Source organism: Leptonotus elevatus, chromosome 12 (assembly GCF_054856555.1).
Source record: "Leptonotus elevatus isolate MCC_2025b chromosome 12, RoL_Lele_1.0, whole genome shotgun sequence".
Classification (NCBI taxonomy): Eukaryota; Metazoa; Chordata; class Actinopteri; order Syngnathiformes; family Syngnathidae; genus Leptonotus; species Leptonotus elevatus.
The window spans coordinates 14,328,614-14,351,231 of record NC_141250.1 but is presented as its reverse complement, the minus strand read 5'-3'; the positions used below and the strand labels follow the sequence as shown (position 1 = coordinate 14,351,231).

The 22,618-nt window shown below is 38.0% G+C and overlaps 1 protein-coding gene across 2 annotated transcripts in view; it reads right to left on the bottom strand.

Annotated features, from left to right (window-relative positions):
* thsd7ba (thrombospondin, type I, domain containing 7Ba) overlaps positions 1-22,618 on the bottom strand; it is a 154,007-nt gene that overhangs the window by 104,115 nt on the left and 27,274 nt on the right. For both annotated transcript variants that reach the window (XM_086091736.1, XM_086091735.1), the window contains 2 exons: positions 11,608-11,933; positions 7,243-7,419 (listed from right to left, as the gene is read on the bottom strand). In XM_086091736.1, coding sequence (XP_085947862.1) covers positions 7,243-7,402 — 160 coding nt within the window. In that variant the 5' untranslated portion in view covers positions 7,403-7,419; positions 11,608-11,933. The remainder of the gene's footprint in view (positions 1-7,242; positions 7,420-11,607; positions 11,934-22,618) is intronic.

The following is a 22,618-nucleotide window of genomic DNA, read 5'->3' as shown; positions in this document are numbered from 1 at the left end:
ATAATATTGTAAAACCCCAAAAAATGTAAAACATTTAAAACACTTAAAGCGTCACTTTAACCTAATTTGACATTCTTCCAACTTTCTTCACACAAGAGTCATTCGGCCATATGACCTTCCCTCCTCAGCAACATCCATAAAGATTCTTCTGCATGGATATTTTTTATTTGCAACATAAAGATCAGCTATTTTTGCCCCATGGCCTTGTGTTCCTCCTGCTTCCGATCCAACAACTAAAATCTAACAGCATCACGATATGACTCTGTGAGAATACAGTCTGGAAATTGAGGTTCTAAGAGCAAGAAATTCATTGGTTTGGGATATTTGTTATGTTGACAGTTTATTTCTATAACCCCTCCAATTTCCTCACAGAGGGCAAAAACTAATTCAACCGGAGTGCTCAAAAGCTTCTGGGGAAGCCCATCTTTATCAGCTAAAAAAGGTTGGTCAGTGCAGCCTTAAATGTAAGTGGAGTTTTGTGAATAGTGCGCTATTTAGAAAAGATCACTCGACTAAAATATTTGCCATTCCATCTAGTCAGAAAAGAAGAAACATTTTCAAAAAATGTCAACTTGTTCGCATTTAAAGGAACCTGCTGGATTATTTTGGTTGCCTCAATCATTTCTGTTATACAACCCGAACAAGGGTTAAAGCTCCACAAATGCCAAAAAGAAAACATTTTTAAAAATCTGTCACATTAGTTGAAACTTGAGTGATGAATAGATGCCCTTCTAACATCATGTGCTTTTGAAACGACTTCTATAATCCTATTCAGAATTGTGGTTAGTCAAAGAACAAGAACATTAATTATTTGCTGTTGAATAAAAATTGCATCGTAAGGAAGGCTAAACAAGAGAACTATACTTGAATAGGAAGTATGATGATTTTTAATTCTGGTGTTGTTGCCCGACTAGCTTTCCAAAATCTAACAACTTCACCATTGCGGACGATATTGTGCCAACAAAGAGTTCGAAATCTATTGGGATAAAGCGGATTTTCAGCTTTTAAAGCATTTTTTCCTGCTTTACAGGTCAGCTTGTTAGCTGTCAGATCTTTCCAATGTCATAATTTTCTGTGATGCCCTTTCGCTTTGGCAAGGAAGCAAAATTCCCTCAAGAGTTTGTTTTTCTCTCGATGAAGCACATGCTGCATTTGGATGGAGCGTACAACTCGTGTGCTCAGTGCAAAATAGTTCAGACTTTTGAAAACAATTATGTCACTTACACCATCAAAGCTCAAACACACACAGAGACAACAAGGCTAAGGCGCTATTACGCAACATCTTTTGTATAAGACATGATGCATATATAATTATGATGATGATATACAGTGTAAGACATGATTGTTTCGCATTAGGCATTACTAATAGCATGGATTAAAAAAAAAAAGTGGACAAACCCCTGTTCTAATGTCAGGTCTTTGTGATGTTGAAAAAAATTAAATCAAATCATTCACACACACAAAAAAATGCTACCACTAATGTAAACTGTAAAGCATTATACGGGTAACTTGTGTTTTTTTGTTTTTTTCCAAAAGGGAAAGTAAAAATAGACAACTAAAATAATCTGGTTGCACAATTGTGCACACCCTATTCCCACTCATGTTACAGTTAGGGTGTGTACACTTGTGCAAAGATGAAAACATATATAATAATACATTTAATTTGACAGATTTTAGGTCAAATTAATGTTAGACAGAGTTTTTGAAATGATTTATCTTGGTCTCATTTTCTTTACATTTATTAGAACAGATGTGTAGACTTTTTATATTCACTGTATAGCTATAACATCATAATTGCGCTGCAGCTGGCCGATAGTGTTCCACTTAGTTCCTTTATGTGGTGTAACGAGCATTCGAAACTGGGTGCCAATTGTAAAAATGCAATGCGATTTTGATATGGTGGATCACTGCTCTACATGGCCCCAGTGCAAGTGGACTGTAAAAACTACATAAACTAATTGCAACCAGAATGAACTTTTCTCAATGAGCTTCTGATACTTGGTGTAGGTCAAGATGCTCAGTTTTGATTAAGAGAGTTAGAGATTTATTGATTACCTCTGCCAAGGAGTTCAAATTGTCTTATCTCTAGGCCACCACTTAAGATACTAAAACTGTATAGTTTCTGAAAATATTCTGTTGCATATTGGTAGGCTTGATGAATAGAATATGGTAATTATTGTCATCAAAAAATGTACTTTAACCACTTAAAGTCAGTCACATTTGTGGATGTGTTATTGTATGTATATGACACCGGAGTTCCATCTTCCAAGACATTCCGGTATAAAAGCCGATCTACGACACGGCACTTCTAGATGAAACATTCAGGTGATCCGAAGGACGAAGTGGTTAAATCTGTCATTGATAACAAGATGTTTTATAGCTGATATCCGCGTTTGAGCATGCAAGGCTGTTTGGAGTTTAAATGTTTGCAATACACACTCATCATCATAAAAAATTTCATTTGGAGATGTTCACTGCACGCATCTTAAAATGTCAAAATACAGATATCACAGTGGCAAAACAAAGAATAAATAACACATTGAAGCCACTTATCGGCCCCACTTTTACTGAAAATGGGATTATGAAGCATTTTATCAATCTCATTCTGAACAGTGAATCTTTACTGTAGCATTAAAATTGTGTCAACGTGTTAACATCCTTTTATCATTTTATTTTATATGTATTAATGGATTGGGAAAAACAAGAACACATAGTAGCACCAAAAAAATAAAAGACAAATTCCAATGTGTAGCCACAAAGTGAGAAAAAAGCAGACCCAGTTGGAGGAGGTTAGGGGGGGTGATGTAAGTCTCTGATTAATGTTATAACGAATGCCGAGTTGGACTATATTTGCCGTGATCCTCAAAATATTACCGTCTGCAACTTTGGTTGGTACAAGACAGCACAACCTCCCCTAAGAGAACAAAGCTCTAGAATCAATTTCATGTGGTTGTAGTTTATCATACCTAAATGTTTACACTTTGTTTTCCGTTTATAGACGTGCAATTTTGGGACAAATGCTCATATTTGAGTGTTTGTGGAATGCTTTGGAAATATATAAAAAATGTAAATTATGTTAAAATTATTCCTTATTAAATGTATTTGAATGACATTAAATAAAATAGAACTTGGGTGAGAAGCTCGGTCATCCAGCAGGGACTCCTCCACGTTGAAAGGAGCCAGTTGAGGTGGCTCGGGCATCTGGTTCGAATGCCTCCTGTACGCCTCCCTGGAGAGGTGTTCCGGGAATGTCCCACCGGCGGGATGCCCCGGGGACGACCCAGGCATGCTGGAGAGACGATGTCTCTCGGCTGGTCCGGAGGAGCTGGTTGAAGTGGCTGGGGAGAGGGAAGTCTGGGCTTCCTTCCTAAAGCTGCTGCCCCCGCGACCCCGGATAAGCGGTAGTGGATGGATGGATGGATGGATGGATGGACAGTTAGAGACTGAGTTCAGAGGGATTTGAACTACAGACCATTTAGTCACACGACGATCCAGTTGTACTAAGCCACCATAGCAGCATCAAACACCTGAGAATAATGAAGAGTGATATGTAAGAGAGTGGAATGCTGGCTGTCTGTCCAAAGAAAATGAATGTAAAAATGTTCATGTAGTTTATGTGTAGAATAGATCAACAACACCACGGTTGGCCTGAATTTTTTGAATATATTGAAATTTGAATGGTATAAATTAGATGTATCATGTGGGAGTACAAACGGGACAAAAAGCAGGTAAAAGAATAAAGAATAAGAATAATATAAGTGTTAAGCCCCTTAATTGTTGTTGCATCATTACTGCCAGGCAAGCTTGTTCCTTTTTTTTTTTTAAACAATGTTATCATTAAGAACATGATTCACTATAAAAATAACAGCTGACAGGACATTCATGAGATATTGTTCAGCGTATACAGTGACACAACCTATTTAAATCCAACTATTCCATTCGTTTCTTCCTCCTCCACATATCACAGGGAAAAAGCCATTTGTAAAGCAGCCAGCGCATTGTCATGGAAGGCTCTAAGCTCCCCTCAGCTCATTGTATTGCCGTACTCATCTTTGATTTCAGCTTTTGAAGGCACGCTACTATAAAGCCAGACTTTGAAATGAAAGCTTTATATTATTGCCCGACTGTATCACTGCTGAAATTAGTTTATTTTCCCCTCCTTACACTTTGGCCCTGTAAAATTCCTAAATAATCTGTCAAGAAATGAGCCTCTTCTCATTATGAAAATCATTTATTGATTTCTCAATATTTTGAAAATGATTGCTCCTTCACTGGCTGTTACAAGTAAAAGTCGCCACATCATTTACAATGATGTAAAAAGTGTTTAATTTGATCCCACAGCTGACAAAAACATTCCAATGATACCGTTCACTAAATTGTGTTGTGCACTAGAGTCGACCAAAGTTATCACTTTAGCCCTCCTGTAGTTTTTGTCTGAATGTAAAAAAAGAAATAAATAAATAGATAAATAAATGTATAAAATTGTTGGACAATATCTGCACTTAAAGGCCATCTGCCATTTATTCAGTCTTTTAAAGTGTTTCAAGACAAATGCCAACTTTTCTATATACAGCTTAAGATACTTACACAACGGTGGTACTAAAATGAAATCAAGAAAATAGGCTACACAGTGAACTACAATATTATCAGCGATGAAAAAAATATATTATTTTTTTCTTGAGGCAGCTACCACAAAATTGTTCTCATATTTAATTTGATTGAAAAACCTTTTCACTGGGGGAAAATATAGAGCCTTGCCCCGGAGGGCGATAAATCCCAAGAGTCCACTCAGCACCTTACAGTCCATGCACATTTAATAGAGGAAGTCAGGGTCAAATATAACATGTGATCAGAAGGTGGATGGGACTTTTCATATCAATAGGTCACTGTGTCCTTGAGCAAGACTGCTTCTTTAGCATCTTTGTCTGAAAGTGACTGTGAGCGAGCAGTGCAACACTGAAGAGCCGTAATGGAAATGCACGCTTTAACCTTCACCCATTCAACTGTTCCTAGGCTAAGCCATGTTCAATTTTCAGTGGAGGTGAAGAGGGGAAATTATATGTACGGTCTCTCGCAGTGCAAATGCAACCATAGACAGTAAGCGATAATATAAAATGTGGCGTGGGATTACATTCTTAAAACTGCTGGGTCAAAAGTAACCCAAATTAGGTGAAATTGCCAATCTAACATTGGGTCCAAAAAGGACTGAGTCAATGCTGGGTTATTTATACCCAGCACATTGTGTTGAAGATTTGATTTTGATCCAACAAGGGGTAAAAAAAGAGCTACCAAAAATGGGTTACCAGGTTATCAGTATAGCTGTGGTTATAGTCCAAAGTCAGCTGTGTTAGCCACTGAGCCATCGAGCCATGAATGTAACATTAAATTAACTCCAAATTCAAGGAGAAAAAAATGGTGACCAGCTTCAGCACTTCAGCCCGTTTAAATCCAATCTCCAACTCAATCTCCTGGGTCAAAATAATTAATCCAGCCTTCCGTAAAATGTACTCAGTCTGAGCGGAATCTAGTGCTTTCTCATCATCGCGTCACATTTATATCTTGTAACATCGTTCTATTGTCTTTTTGTCATTTTACTACATATCAACAAGTAAATTTGTCAAGGATATGAATAATCTTGGTTTTAACTGTACATTAATGCAAGTCTTTTGGGAAATAATTGGAAAATGACTTAAAATGGGTGGGCTTATAACTGTCAAGAGACTTTCTTTGCACAATAATTGAATAATTATGCCATTAGCCACAGTGTTTCAGAGCTATATTCTGCTCTCCATGGTGCTGATGAAGGTCAAGCTTAAATGGATCCAGCTCTGTTTGACTCCCAGCAACTCACAAAAGATTCACCCCACATTGCTTGTGGCCTAGATAGACTCACTTAATAGTGTGGTTCTGCATAACTCAGGGTAGAGACTTCTTAAAATTAAATGTTAAATTATAGCGAAAGTTCCCAGCCCAATAATTTATGTTTAAGACCACATTTTGGACTGATGGCTACTGGACATGACAGAACCTTTTTTTTTTGCCATGTTCTCACTGTGTTTAGGATTTTTCTCCGGTTACATCTTAGTTGCCCAAATCATGATACGAAGACCTACTAAAATGTCACGTTTTTTATCCAAAGACATATCCAACTATCTGTTATGAACGTTTAAATTGTTTATGGAGCAGTACAAGCATTTCATTTGGCACTGAACAGAATATCATTTGGATATTATTCCAATATATCGTTTTTAGTGTGAACACCTAAATGATCGTCAGCCAACTAACAACCTTCGACTAATTCATGCATCATGCTTCAACAATTGATCCCTTTTCCCTTGGAGTCGAACACTTCAGGGTGACACATTCTGAGTCCCAAGTTTGAGATGTTCTTTACAGGGTCTCAAATAACAAGACCTAAGCCAGCAGTGACTCACAAACACTTCAGAAACTCACCCGGGATATTTCTTAATTTCCGTCCCTTTTGAACATACGTTCTTTCAAGTGAAATTAATCAGCCTCTTTATCACTTAGGCAGTGTCATTACCCAGACACAAAGTGTGAAGTGAGTGTACTAATGGCCCAGCAAGTGGCGGCCTTTTGTCTGGGAAAGCCACATATTCTACCTCAAGCTGCTTTGCAATTACATTTTCAATTGAATTTGTGAAGTGAGCTAAAGATGACATGTGAGATAAATTGTTTTTTTAAAGGTAGAAACTTATGCCATGGAGGTTATGCTTTTTGACAAGGTCCCAAACACGTTCAAATGTATGGCAATAACACATCTTACAAAAAAACAACATATAGAAAACCCCATCACAGCAACGCCATTTGGGTATTATGTAGAAAAATTGAGCTGCCTTGGTCGAGGCGCTCACTTTCCAAATGTTGTCTCTTCAACACGCATTAGTGTAACAGTCCAAGCCCAGCATGTAACCACTAAGACAGATGTTATTTCTGGGCCTACAGTGTGATGATGAGCAGTTATGATGAACACGTCCCCTGCCACCACTGTGGCACTACTGCTCCCACTAGGATAAGCCTGCTCAATACAACAATTCAATCAAAACCGGAGTGCAGAACTTTCAGAGAAATTCTCTCATCCCATTGAAAGAAATATGATCAGTTGATCGATTCTTCCTCGACTAGCGCTGCACCGAATTATTAGTGATGAGATCGGACGATTCACCAGAAATCAAGGCGATTTTAGCGATAAGCCCTTAACAAACAATGTAAATTCTTTACCTGTTTTCCACGAGAACTGATGATCCATATGAAACACTATATCTGATCGGACATGGATGAGTAAGAACGACCAGAGGACGAAGAAACAGAGGTAGTTCCCAGTCCCCCGTGTCCAGGCAATGACCCCAAAGGCATCCTTTAAAGTCATAGTCCAGCCCATTGCTTCCTCTCTTACTCCTGGGGGGGGGAAGACAGAAAAGTCATCAGTAATTCACTTAAGGCGCAACAGAAGGAGGTGCACATTGCGGGGCTTCTCCCTCTCCCTCATCTTCCAACACTTTTACGTCGTTGATTCATGAATCCTAACATACTGGTTTGACATATGGCCTGCTCTTCCTTTGTTAAAAACCACCATAAATAATTAGTCAAGGCCTCTCAATGTACAATACAAGTGGAAAGGTGTTGAGGAGACTTAAATCATGGTGTAATAGAAGGGATGTGTGCCTTTTTTATTGCAGCTTATTTATTGCTCTCGGCTACTACATGGATTTTGGTCCTTATAGTGTTAAGAGGGATTAGTCCAAGATTCACAGGACTTCAATTGTGTTCCACTGACCGATATGACAACAGAATTTAATCCGTATGACCCCAAATTACTTAAACATTTTTTAATTTAATTATAGCATTTGAAAATTAATTATTTGTTAAAAATGTATACACTTGTGCATTATGACTTATTTGTTGGTTGGTTGGCTTGTAAATTAATAAGATTACACTGAAACCAAAAGATTTCTGGATGTCAAGGGTTGCAAGAGATCAGGGCAGGGAACGATACAAAACATCTCCTTTAGAGGGACCAGACGTCCCGTATGACCGGGACAGTTTCATTTTTTAGCCTTGGGTGGACTTCGCCAACCCTATTGTTTTGCCCCAATATTATGTAGGTCCCATCCCAGTGTCCTTTTTTTCTTCTTTTTTTTTGCCATGTGCATGTTAATCACACAGTTGTCATTCATATGATAAACCCATTAAAATGGAATTTAACTGCTAAATTCCGTCCTATTTACTTCCAAATCACCGTTTGTTTTCGTTACACCGGAACGAGAACTACTTCCTGCTTCTGTGGCTAGGAATCATAGGAAATGTTGTCCTACTGCTGCGGTCATTGGTGGTCATTAGAGCCAACGCAAGCTGAGCTTTTCTGGCGGTATGTTTCTAATGCGGGGCCGATGTGAGGTAACTACACAGCCTGCTTCCAACAGGTGCCGAGGTGAGTGCATTGAACTTGTTTAGCGCTGTTGAACAGTTAACCAAGAAAGCGTTTAGCATTAGCTAAAGTAACGAGCCACCAAAAAGGATTCCTAGCTAGCTATCGAGTTAGCTATACAGATAGATAGATAGATAGATAGATAGATAGATAGATAGATAGATAGATAGATAGATAGATAGATAGATAGATAGATAGATAGATAGATAGATAGATAGATAGATAGATAGATAGATAGATAGATAGATAGATAGATAGATAGATAGATATTCTGATTGATCTGATCTTGATAGCTAGCTAGGGAGAGAGAGAAAGAGACATGTCTCAAAAATCCTGAGTGGAAAAAAAAAGCACTGTTTAGGATAGACTGCATGGCCTTGATGGAGGTCTGTACTCCACTGAGTGCCATTATAGACATAAACATAAACATTGATGACATTAAACATGTATAATGTCACTGTTGGGAGAACTCTTCTATGCCGACATCCTGTCAACTTCATATTTTCTCACAAATCTATACTATACTATTGCTCAGTCCCCCCTCTGTTATCTTTACACGTTATCGACCAATCTAAAGCGTTAAAAATGGATTGCTATCTTTGACGATGCAATGGTAATGTCTCAACAAATGCAGTTTTTTTTTTAAAGTTTCCTGAAAAATGATGGTTCTAAAATAAGATTTGGCTCAACGCCAGTGATACCTAATTAAACGGCTGAAGAGTGTTCCCACAGTCATGTGTGATAAGCATCCCGTCCCGATTTAAAGAGCTACATATGGTGTGACTGAAGAAAAGAAAACAAAAAAACGGAATATGCGCTTAATTTGACTCAGGTAAGCGAAATTGGATGCTTGTTAAGTTGTGTTTAATGAGGAGTCTGTGAGAGTACAGATGGCTTGTTGCCCAGATGTGAGTTTCCAGATGACGGCTTGACAGACTGTTCAATTTTCCTTTGAATTTGATATGACATTATGCAGTCTGAGCTATCATTGGCCTTGTATGCCTTTAAAATGGATGTAAACAAAGGATTTTGATGTTTGTATGATCTTATTTTGTATTACAAATTAAGCAATTCCTCATTTTAAATCCATGGGAGAGTAGTTTTAGGATATTTGTCTATTTTAGTAGTTGATGACTGGTGGCTAAGGGAATATATTTTGTTGAATGAGTTTGGCACCACCATAACAACACACCAATATGCAGTACATCCAACTAATGTAGATTGTCGGTTCAATGACAAGCTGCATATTTCAATGCTCTGACCTCTACCAAAAAAAAAAAAAAAAAGAGCAAATCTTGACCCGGTTAATATTTCAATATATTTCAAGGGGACAGATGTATGAGATAACCATAGGGGCACGGTTTATAGGATAAATCAAAATCTTGCTTTTCTTTAAGCCTCCTATTTTGGAGCACTTACGCAATTCAAGCTTGGGCTGCTGCCGTCTGCCTTCCTGTCAGTATCAACACGGAATACAGGCTATCATGAAAATCTGTGAAAAGAAAAGCTCTTAACTGCTAAATATCTGGGTCAATGGAACCGTGCCAAGCACTCAGTAGCTCCAGAAAACCTGGCATGGCTCAGATGCTGCAGTGCCTCCTGTTAGATACTCCATGATCTGATGGAATGCAATCTGCCTGGCTGTCTCCTGCGGTACTTGTTTGTGGCTCACTCGCTAGATTTGGCGTACACATCTTGGATCTATCATAAGAGGACAGATGAGCAATGCTTGACCGAATTCTCCCTAACAGGTGGTCTCGGTAATGGATGTTTGATTCAACTATTATAATGAATGGGAAAGGCTAATTTGATAAGAAAGGACTCCGAGCAATCACCAACCTCTTTAAGTTATCCAAAGAGACGGTTATATCTGATGTGACAAATCTTTTTGGTCTTTGTCTTTTTATTGGAAAAACTGCCCTCTGCCATTTAGACATCATTTAGCTCATTTGGGGCCTTCAAATTTGAAGGAATGATCTTTACAGCCTTAAAAATGCAATGCAAAATACTGCACTCTGATTCAATGTTCTTGGTAGATATACTGTTAGTCACCGGCCTGCCATGCCAAAATTGACTGCCAATGTAAGTTTTGTGTTAAGTGCACCATGCATTTTTGCAATATATTCTAGTTTTGGAATGAAAATAAAATCGTATTTAAATATTTTGATTGGAAATGGCTTTTGAAATGGTGATTGCCATGTTGTTTCTTTGCGTGCATAGCAGTAAATGTTTGTTTTTACTTGTGCCATTAAACAACCTGAGCAAAGCCCACCTTATAACATTTGTTATTTTGCCAGTTTACGAAATTACATTGCAAATGGTCTTCTATGGCGTGCTGGAAGTCATCAATTCTTCCACAGCAGCTGGAAGTGGAATACTCCTCTCAAATGAAGAAAGGAGCAAAAGTAAAGGAAAAAAAGATTACAATTGATTTTTTTTTGTTTGTTTGTTTGTTTTCCCCCAAATGCAGACACTAATAATCGTTGTTCGGATACGTCCGGGTGATTCAAGTCAAACCAGTTTCGTCCGAAAAGTTGCTATGCTTGGATTAAAGCTGTTAAAAGACCATTTCTACCCAACATCACTTATTTTTTTTACTTTTTTGATGTGTTTGCTTCAAAGACAATTTCAGATAGCAGACTGTGAGCTACTGGCATTGTGCTTTTGGAAGCTCTGATCTTTCCCCTCAAACTATCCCGATCTGCTTGCTTTTCTCGCATTACTGCATTTTGTTGTCTCTAGCCAAGAGACAGCAAAATGATACAGAGTAAGTTGTTATTGAGCAAAAAGGAATCAACAGCCCTTTAAAGTCTGGAAAGGTGTTAGAATAAAAAAAAAGACACAAAAAACAACCAAACAAGCACAAGCACCCATCTTTAACTATTTTACTTATAGCTCAAACACTGCTTTAATTTCAGCAAATAGATTTTACATTGGACTGAAAGTAGCGGGCACATCGGCCAGTGGATGCCTGCCTGGAGACCAAACTAATCGGCATGTAATTGTTGACTTTAATGTTTGTACACCTCCCTGTTGTCCCTGCCCAATGTCACTTACAGTTGGGCATTGCTGTGTTAAATGTACAGAAAGTAATATCAGCTATTAGTCACTTAAAAGGCCTACGTGACCTGCAATTCGTAAATAGATAATCAAAGTACCTGATCAAGATGATTGCCAGTCATCCCTTTGGGCAATGTTGTTGGTTCAGTCAGAGAGCAGCCCTTGTGTGGCTTTCCCTAGCAAGGTAGAGGAGGCCTCCAAAGACGTTAAGTCTGACAGGCGGAGTAAATCAAATGTATCAGGTCCTCCAACTCCAGCACCATGCAGTGGCTTAATCCTGTGAGTCAATGTGTCGAGGGCCGGGATGGTGTCACACCTCCAGCTGCACCTACTACTATTAAGCCCCTGGCGTCGGATCTGTCAAGTATCCACCCGCTGATGTTGCTGCCGAGTTGGGCACTGGAGTCAGCAAAGAGACGGAGGTCTGGAGGTTGGGAAGAGACAAACCACACAGATTGATAAATATCTGAATCTGCACATATGACCAAGTTTATAGAAGAATTCATTACATTTCTATCCATCAATGTTCTAGATGGATTTGATTTCCACTTAATTATGGAGGCAGGTGAGGTGAAGTCTAGCCCAGCCGACTTTGGACGAGAGGCCAGACACACCTTGGACTGTTACCAACCTGTCCGATTTTGACAGTGATCATCAAAGAGAAGAATGCAGTCTTACAGCTCATCCAAAGGAAAGTGATTCTATCAACACCGACTGCCCTTGTTTCCCATCAAGTCTCGTTAGCTTCATTTTAAGCACAGCTCACAAGTTTCACTCTGTCATTGACCTTCCTTTCCCTCCTCCTGAAAGCCCCAAGATCTCAGTCGCCTCGACTTTATTTCCCTCGGTGTTTTGATGCTTTAGTTCCACTCAACCTTCAATAAGCTTGGCTCTGCAGGAACAACTCTCTTCTGACAACACAGTACATAAACCTCAAATGCCACAAAGGCTCTGAGCCATATTAATTAGACATGCAAATATCTGCCTTTATTAACACTGCAAACGTCTAGTCTAGATTTGATTATTGGTTTTGTTTAGCGCTGCTGCCTCACGTTAATAAGGTTTGGTTGCAGTCTGCATAGGAATCGTTGTTGGTTTAGGATTTTTGCATTTTCATCTGGTGAAAACATGTGAAGTTCTCTGTCAATGATAACTTGCCTGGAACTGATGATGTGACAAAGGTTTTCTGTCTCCGTCTCGTTTCAGTATTTGCGACAGCTGTACTTTCCAATAAAAAGAAGATTAATTCAGTTGCGTCTGGGAAACTGATCTGATGTCACATGTCTAAAGCATTGATACATCAGTCAAAGAGTAAGATGCTAACAAGCATGGACCTGATTTACTAAAGGTTTGCACATGCAAAACTGTACTAGAGCTGGTACAATGGAAAAGTGGCTTTATTATTCTAAGCCCTAAATGTTGTAAAAGTAGACTTGTGATTTAAAAGGTGAAGCCACACAGCATCCCGATTGTGTTCCGATCAATATAAAACAAACTGGACCTTGTAAGTTGTCTGACTTTGCAAGTGACTCACTGCAGCAGAACAATGATTACATTAAACCTTGAATCATATTAATATGTATCAGTTATTTCTGGCCATCACTCCTTAAATCTGATCGGTATACTTGTGAAAACCCACTGGGTATCCATCGCTCGCACACTATCAGGACATCTCACTTGGAGCCTCAACTAACCAGAAACAACAAATTGTACCTCATGGAATCTCATATTGCCTGATTTTAACATTGGAAATGCATCAGTAAGCAATGTGATGGGGCGAGTAGCGATCATGTAGTAGAAAATGGGTTTATGTGTCAGCCTGTGATTGAGTGGTGATCAAATTGTGGAGCAAAATCTTGGCGTGACAGACGCTCTCAATGGTATTACTGATATATTGATAAGAATGCCCATTGAGCCATTTTGTACAGTCTATTTTCTGAGAATGTATTATTTACGTTGAAAATAAAAGTGTAGCTGCAAAAAAAATATTGCTTTAAACAACTCGCAGTTTAAAAAGTCAGTGATTGTTTGGGCCTATAAAAAGATTCAATTCAAGAGCTAGCTCGCTCGATGTGGTGTTGTAATAGCAGGTCATTCCACTGCTCAACTCCAGGACACTAATTTCACCCTCAATTGTTACAGACTGACATTCGCCACATCTTTCTCAGAAACGACCATTTTGGATAACTTTAATTTTTTTGGGTGGCATCTGAAGAAGAGGCATATCTCTGCACTGCCAGCAAACAGTCGGACATACGAGGCGACTGCTCTTGAAGCAAGGGTTGTGAACTCAATCAGCCACTTGTTTATCCTTGTGGCATGGAAGTACTTTGGTTCGTTCCGATTGCCTCCCTTTGCGGTGGTATGCCTAGATAGGCAAGCCAATGGGGTCAAAGCATTGATAACAGCAGGAGCGTATTTTTTTTACTTAGTCCTGACCTCACGGCCTCCAGCTTGGTACCACTATATGACCAAATAATATAACTACACAAGCTTGGAGCATATATTGCTCACAAGTTTGTCTTTTCTAGGCTGCATTATACATCTCATTTACAGCAAATCTCAGAAAAAAAACAAACACGAGCACACACAATGTCTTCCTAAAGATCAACACAGCGATTACAATGATTGCCCAAAAAATAAGATGCATGATTGCTCAGAAAAGTCTGATAAACTGATTTTGCTTGATTAAATATAATTACATAAAAATGCTCCAAGCTTGTTGCAGTTGTTATTTTTAAGTGCTCCTCAAAACAGCACTGCAAGTCATTTATTTAGTAAAATATGCTTCCAAGCTATTAAGTTTCTTGTGGTCTCTCTTTATTTTTAGATTGACTTGGGTTGGACTCATTTGATTAGCAGACTGGGATGGACATCTTCAGAGAATTGCATTGATTAATTATAAAGTAAATGTAATGAGGCTGACTTCGTTTGAAAAAGGCAAATGTGTGTGTACTCCAGAAAGTCTTAATTGAATTAGAAACATTTTATATGATTGGACATTTTTACTTTGGCAAAGTCTAAACTAATATGTCCAACTTTTCTCCCTGAATGACTGGCAAATAATATGGCCATGCATCAACAACTATCATACTTATCATCTCTCTATATTTTAACGATATTTACTCACTTTCCTCCTTCAACAAAAATCTTTAGCTATCTTTCAGATAATAAAAAAAAAAAGCCTCATTGCAGTGTTATGCTAACCTAATCAATCTAACTAAAAACATGTCTCACACAGTAAATATTGTATCCAAGACATGAAAAGGGCTCTCTGAAAATGTAAAAGAGTCAATAAAAACACAAAAGCTGCCAAATGATGAGCTCCATTGGTGTAAACATGCCTGATAAGAAAAAGATTAGTCTCGGAGGAATAACATAGACGAAGCTGAGGTTGCTGGAGGTGAAAGGACATTTCTTATCTGTCTTTTCCGGAATGCTAATTGGTTGTGTATTTCAGGAAATTAATCATCAGAGGAGGTAGGGGATGAGGGGACTACCGTGGATCCCGATGAGAAGTTATAGCAAAATGTGAGAACTGACTTTGAAGCACAAACAGACAAAAGGAAATGTCTCTGAAATCATTCCACAAAAGGACAAATGATAGGGTTAGAGTGGCTGAAAGAGAAACAAACCATTCCTGGATAATCGGATTTGTTGTGTGTGGCTGTTCCGCCCGCCTGGCCTCACAACCCCCGCCTCCCTTCATTAAAAAAAATATATAATCAATGCAGAACTGGCTATAATCCTGGTGCCGCCGTCCCTTTTTCAATTGAAAGCAACGTCTTGTGGGACCGGGATATGCAGGTGAGCGTATCTGAGTCCTGACTATAGAGGACCCGGAGGGAATTGTTGCACTGCGAGGGAGCCATCACAGTGAACGAGAGGGTGGCGTGACGGCGTCAGGATTAATTTTGAGAGTCGGGTAGCTGAGGCAGGCTGATAACATGGGTCAGTGGCTGCACAGACACCTGGACTCCGCATGCTCCTCTAGAAAGCGGCTTTAATGTACTGTGAGCCATGTGGTCCCAAGAATTTGGCGACATGTGTCAGAGGAAGATCAGCTAATTGATGATGGACAAAGCAAGACAGGCGAACAAAAGAGCAGGGAAAAACAAGAGAGAAAATGTGAGCCTGGCTCGTACGATAAGCAATTTATTTTTTATTTATTTTTTTAAACAATGCTGTGTGCTCGACTCATCATTACCAGTAGGTATGAATGTAACTGATCCTGATTTTTCGTGCCGACACAAGCCTCGATGCATTTGTGAATTTGGTTCATCTCTCTATGTCATGCTGGGCGTATACCAAGGGAATTTCCCTTTGACCTGCGCCCAGCACACCAAACAATTTGGTGGCTGTACGTAGACTAAAGTCTGCTAGAACTAGGTCTAATTATTGGCACAGGTAGTGTAATGTGACTTTTGTGAATTTGATCAAGGTGCAGGCAGACAGATTCTCTATGGTGGATGTCATCGTATTTCATTGGAGAAATCAATTCTTTGAACGCATTATTATTACCATCTTTATTATATATATTTTTATCCCACTGGCAGCGGCACAGCTAAGAAATCTCGAATATTTTTTTTACACTTGAAACTTTACCTACATAACTACAATTGGGAAGAATTTAAAATGTACCTCAGATCCACATGCTAGCCGTCAGAGTAGATTATAGTGTATTGGTTGTGTGAGAGCATTTCCCACTATGCTATGCAAAATGTGCCATGTGATAGACTGTCACTGAGTGAACCTAGCAGATGGTAAAAATTACAGCTCTTTAAGGTGTTTCAATTTTGTATGAACATGGTTGGCAAATCTTTCAAAAATGTGTAAAGAAACAAGAACTCCTACAAAAAGCAAATCAATAAAAAAAAAAAGTAGGAAGGCTCCAGCTACCTAGTGACTCTAAACAGCATTAACATTTAAACCGGACTGATGGCGATAGGAAGACATTTCTGAGCGTTTGTAACCAGGCCTACAAATGCACCAAAAATGAAATCCATTCTCAATGAATGTCAATTTATTTTGAATCCAGATGTGATGAATTACGACCACAATTACGGTGATGATCCAATTTTGTGATGGCATCATCCTGTACAATATGCTTTAAAACATCCTCATCAGAGTGAAGTGTGCCCATTTGTTTTCCATCAAGTCACAATTCTAAAATTTACATTAATCAGAAAACCTAATGATTATTTTTGCCATTCTCTCAGTTTCAAATGTCAGAACATTGTGTTCACTGTTCATTGACCTTTTCCAAACCATTAACACAGCCAGCAGCGCTAATAACCAAATTTCTATCTCACAATGCGCTATCTGCAGATTCAAAACAATGAGCCAGTTACGATACAACGTTGTGCTTAATTGCGTGCTAAAATATGTGTTTGTGACATTATCAGTCTAGGAATAGTGGTTAGATGAAATGAAAGCGCGACGGAGGGAGAGCAGATGGTGCGCGTCAAAGATGTAGCCATCTCTCAGGGCTATTTCAGCAACTGCCTTATTGGAGGTCTTAAGCAAAGCCATTCCACGCATGCAAATTATTCGCTTTTTAAGCCTTTCAAGGCAACAATTCTACCAAATGGGCATAAACACAAACACACAAGTGGTTAAAAGACTTCAGATTTTTCATAGTAAAGGCTAATGTGAGGATTTGATGACATCATTGCCAAAACGCATACTTGGCGACCGATCGACCTGAAGCTATAACCACCATTGTAGTACTAAAGAATGCTGAAGTCGACTAGTTGGTTCAACCCATAGAATGCACATATACACACACACACTGTGCTTGAACCCTACTCATATTTTCAAAGGTGTGGTAAACGTTGTGCTTTTGGATAATTTAAGGGTTGAGTGCAATAGAGAGAGGGTGCCAGACAGGGCGTGATGCTCGATATGTGGACATTGGGATTATCAGAGTGAAAGGGAAACAGAGGCGAGAGGACAAGGGGAGACTTGTTCAGCATTTGTTAGTAGAAATAATGCTTCCATTTTGAGAAAAGGCACTCAAACGGGTGACTTCCTTTATTGATTGAAGGGTGTTCCAGGGTCTAAGCCCTAACCTTGTATTGATTCAGTTCAGTTGCAAGCATGGGAAGGGAATAATGTGCTTTTAGATAATGCTGGGAACTTAATCTGACTCCTGTCCTATTTATTTTTTTTTTGTTTCATTAGTATACTGTGCTTAAAATGTATTTTTGTATGCATGATTAAATGCTAAATGAAATCCATTAAAAGGTAAATTAATTGTGGTGTCAAGTAAGCATCAAATATAATGTCTGACATGCACCTGAGAGGCAGAGAGGTGTTTTGTAAACAAAGCAGCTCAACAGTCAGATAAGTGATGTCCCGCACAATTGTGGATGCTGATGAGCTCGAAGTGAAGATGATGGGATGCAATTCGTCACTCACTCTGAGGTGTTTTATCTAAAGTGCTGCGAGACAGACACACACTGAGAAAATGTGCCTCTCCTTCAGCTTGTTATGAAGGCGCAGTTTTGGCAGCTCCAATTCAGGGCCATGTGAAAATGTCATAATTTGATGAGAAGTGTCACTGCTAATTGCGAGCTGTAAAGGAATACAGTACGCATTATTTGGGAAGATGATAATGACATGTTGAGGCACTGTCAAATTATTTGTTTACATCTATCACTAATTCGTTAAACTTTAGACAACGTTCCCAGGGTCAGAAATGTGTGTAAAAAAATACATTTAATTTGTCATCTAGGTATAATGTTTTGTTGTTGTTGTAGGCATAGCTTGCTAGCTGACTGCACGGTGTAATGGTAGAAATGGTTCAAGTTATTGTGTGAATGCTCCAAGCATTCACTCTTATGTTATCACTGATCATGAATGGATGAATTAATGAATTAATGGTTTATTTTGACTTTATACATAACACAGAAACAAAAACACAAACATCCTTTCAAATCATCTCACTTTTTGTTCTTTCAACTCCACATACAACATCCGATTTATGCCGTTCAAATTTCAACATGCTCCAAAAATTCACACCTCCTGGGACATTATTTTTCTCATTTAACATACTTACTATTTTAGCACAATTTAACACCTAATAAAAAAAATAAATCCTTTACTTTCAATGTCAGCATTCCACTCCCTTAAATGTCACTCATCATCATTTCCAGGTGCACCCATTATATTTAATGTTATTTCAAATTATATATTTTTTCAATATCATTCCATATTTTAATATAATAATGCATTCATATATTAGTATTCAGCTTTCAGCATTCACACGCAATTTCTCTAGAAGTTGCACGTCACGTTATTATGGCAATTGTGCCAGACAACCACTGATGGAAGATGGTGCGCAGTACTTTTAAAGTGGGGGGATGTCTGAATCATGGCCCGCCCAAAAAAAAAATAGTACTGAAATGATGAAAAAGGAAAAAAGTGAAAAAGAGGTACAAATGCTTTTCCCACCCATCTCCATCCTTCATTTTCTGTCCAGTTGACACCATGTCCTCCAAAGTTGAATCTATGTTTATTTGTTATCACCCCCTCATTTTCCAGAAAGAAAATTTGAGTCTAACACATTTAATTGAAGACTCCAAAGGGATTTTAAAATTTCAAATATTTGACTTTGTCTTTCCAACAACAATGGGGAAAAAAACAATCATGGCATAGAAACATTCATTGACTGTTTAAAGAGAGTGCAGCAAGACAAGTTTGTTTTTCGTCTTCGTGTTTGTGTTGCCATTTCCATATAAAAGACGACTCAGTCACTGGCTGACTTTCTCTCATTGGTTGCCATTATATAGTTCTGAGCTCCTTACTTGAGAAATGACAAGCTATCCAATTTATTTCAGGCCAACCTGAGTGTAGGTGAGTGGAAGAAACGTAAAAAAATGTCATGCAATAATACTGTAGTTAACTGGCTGCCGGTTGGGTTTTGAGCTTCTTGAACACAGCATTGTATTGCTTTTGTTTTCTCATATGTTCTTCAGTTGCTTGTAGTAGAATAATATTTTTGTAATTTTCCATTGACTTGTGCTACTTTTGGGCGTGTAAGAGCTTTATTAAAAGTTCCTCACCACCGGTTCATTTCTGCTAGTTACCCCTCAGTGCACAGAACAATCTTTTTCCCTTTTCCTCTAAAGCCTCGGTTAAAGAAGAAATTAAATGGATGAAGTTCATTCTAAAGTCATTAAAAGCGTTTCAATTCTAAGAAAGAAAGTGATAAGGAGCAGAACACTCCAGCCTGCTGACGAATCACAATTCAATGGTCCCTTTGTGTTAATACTGATTTGAAGGTCCTCTGTTGACATAAATAAGACTACTTCAATTATGATGATTTTATAAGTTACTTATGACTACTCAGACATCCAGTTTCTATGGTGCTTGTCCTCATTCGCGGGTGAGCTGGAGCCAATGCCAGCTCCAATTATGAGCATTTATCTGAAACTGGTGTAAAGATAGAGTACTGTATGTCATATATATATATATATATATATATATATATATATATATATATATATATATATATATATATATATATATATATATATATATATATATATATATATATATATATATATATATATATATATATATATATATATATATATATATATATATATATATATATATATATATATATATATTAGTTTTCACCATTATAAACTCTAATGCACATATAATACTAGTACTGCTACTAAAAAAAATGTGGCTCAAGGACATCACCAATGTTTTTTTTTATTTTTTATTATTATTAAGTTTAGACTGGAATACGTTAGTCATTCATCATGAGTTCCATGTGGAATACTGTACTGCTAACAGTATTTGTATGTCACAGCCTATGAGTGTTTTTCTTTTTTGTAGTCATCTTGTGTGGGCCTTAAGAACAGATAAGCAATTTTGAACCACAGTTTGCGTTATCAAAAAAACATTGAATATCAAATACGATAATCAACCACCGAGATGGTCCCAAAAACCTGAACTGGGATCACCTAAATCGATGGAATATCTGTGCTATTTAGAGCGCAGCAGCTAGCTAGTAACAAGCTTAGGCTGGCTACTAGTGCGCCTAAACATATTGCCAAGTTTCTCCCAAGTTGGTAATCATCGCCTTCATGGCAGGCATATAAAAGACATTTCTGACAAGTATCCGTGATAACGAGATGACGAGAAAAGACAGACAATCCATAAGATAGACTCAGCTAGCATATGTAACATTGAATTAAGTGCTCGGGTGATCGAGGACACTTTTAAGTTGAAGCGCAGAATAGCAGGCAAATTACCGGTAATAGTGTCTGGACTCTGAAGAATTTTTTTTTTTTGTACTTTCGTTTCAGTGTACATAAGCCAAGAAGAGTTGCCTTTAAGGTCAAAAGTATATTAATATATAATAAAATAATTCTATCAGTAATGTTATTTGTTTGTTTCCACAATAGAAATCAGAGTTTTAGTAAACTGCTCAGCAAAGATAAGAATATATATTTCATGCCTTGCAAAAAAAAGCATTGGGGTGTGTACATGTCTACAATGTAACAAAGAATGCTTTGTTGACCAGTAGTTAGTCTATTCTATGATTATTATCGTAATTGGTGACATGTCCGAAAATATATAAGAATAGAAGAAAGAGGAAAGAAAATAGCACAGACCAGGAGTCAAGGGTGCAGCGCAGTGATCCCACAAAGGCTGACCCAAAACAGGAGAACTAAATAGAGTGAGAATAATTGCAGCGATGAGACACAGCTGGATAGAGTGTTTGGGCAGGCAATTATTCAAAGGTCTGGTCAGAGAACGAGTAGCAACAAATTAGTAGTAAGTAATGAAATCCATTTCTAAAATGAACAGTCGAGAACCTAACTTTATTTTTCAAATAAAGTTCCAAGTATTAATAATACATTTTGGCAATATTTCTTATTCCTCTCTCTCTTTTCTCCTTCTTGTGAGTCATCCACCAAACCGAGCCACAGCATACCTCATTAAAGCCACTATGTAGAGAGGGAACAGCATATAAAGATGTTATCAGCTGGTTCAATATTGATTGAGACCACCCTGATGAGTCTCAAACTGTTTAACTTGGATTCTGATCATCAACATTTTACAATTCTTGCCTTTCATTTCATAAAAAAAAGAAGACCGTTTTATAGCCTAAATAACCTCCCCACCCACACACCCCACCCACAAAATAAATAAATAAATAGGTGAATCTGTGGGTGCCAAATATTGAATATGCGGGATCCAATGTTTAGATTCTATTTATAAGTGTTGAGAGCATTCATTGACTTGGTTGCTGTCATTTGTGGCCATGTCATTGTTGCTTAACAAATGGATGTTTACGCCTATCGATTTGTATGAGCAATTGTGTCTTATAAATTAAACTTAACAACTGTAAGGCAGGCTCGGATCAAAAATGCAAAGGAGGGTGGGGTGGATCAATAGTGTGCCAGAATTGGTATAATAATTTGATCCAACACTGATTGAAAACTGATTGATTTGGCCTTCAAAGCAGTCCAACTGCTTATCTAAAATATACCGCGTAAGGCATTCAACAGAACTAAGCCACATTATTTTTTAGAGGAGATGTGTTCATTTTCATAAAACTTTCAACTGTGTCTTCTACAAAAGACACATTTTCTCTGTACTGTTTCATTGCAATCCCCCCATCCCCGGAGCAGGCAAGAGGATTTGTACTTCATTTGTATGAGATTTCTGCCATCAGTCTGGTGCAGACATGAATACTGTCTTTTTATCCCAAGGACAAACAGAAGAGACATTTCAGGCAGATGATTAAACTGAAATGTATCTTGTCTAATCTATTTATATCCAATATACAAGATTCAGTGATCGTCTTTAAACACAAAGAGGAGAGACGTACCATATGACTGTGGTTTGTGTAGTTCAGAAACTACATAATAGTTTCACTTTCAAACAGAGGAATGTTATTTAATCATAGCTGCGTCAAGTCTTACTTAAAGATCAAGAAAGAAAAAAAAAGATATAATTTTTGCCAGCAAATGCTGTCATCAAGGTTTTTGTTTGTTTGTTGGGAGTTAAAGGTCTGTGGCAAACAAAAAAACAACAACTGGACATGTTTATTGAACATGTCAGTGTGGCACCTTTAAATGC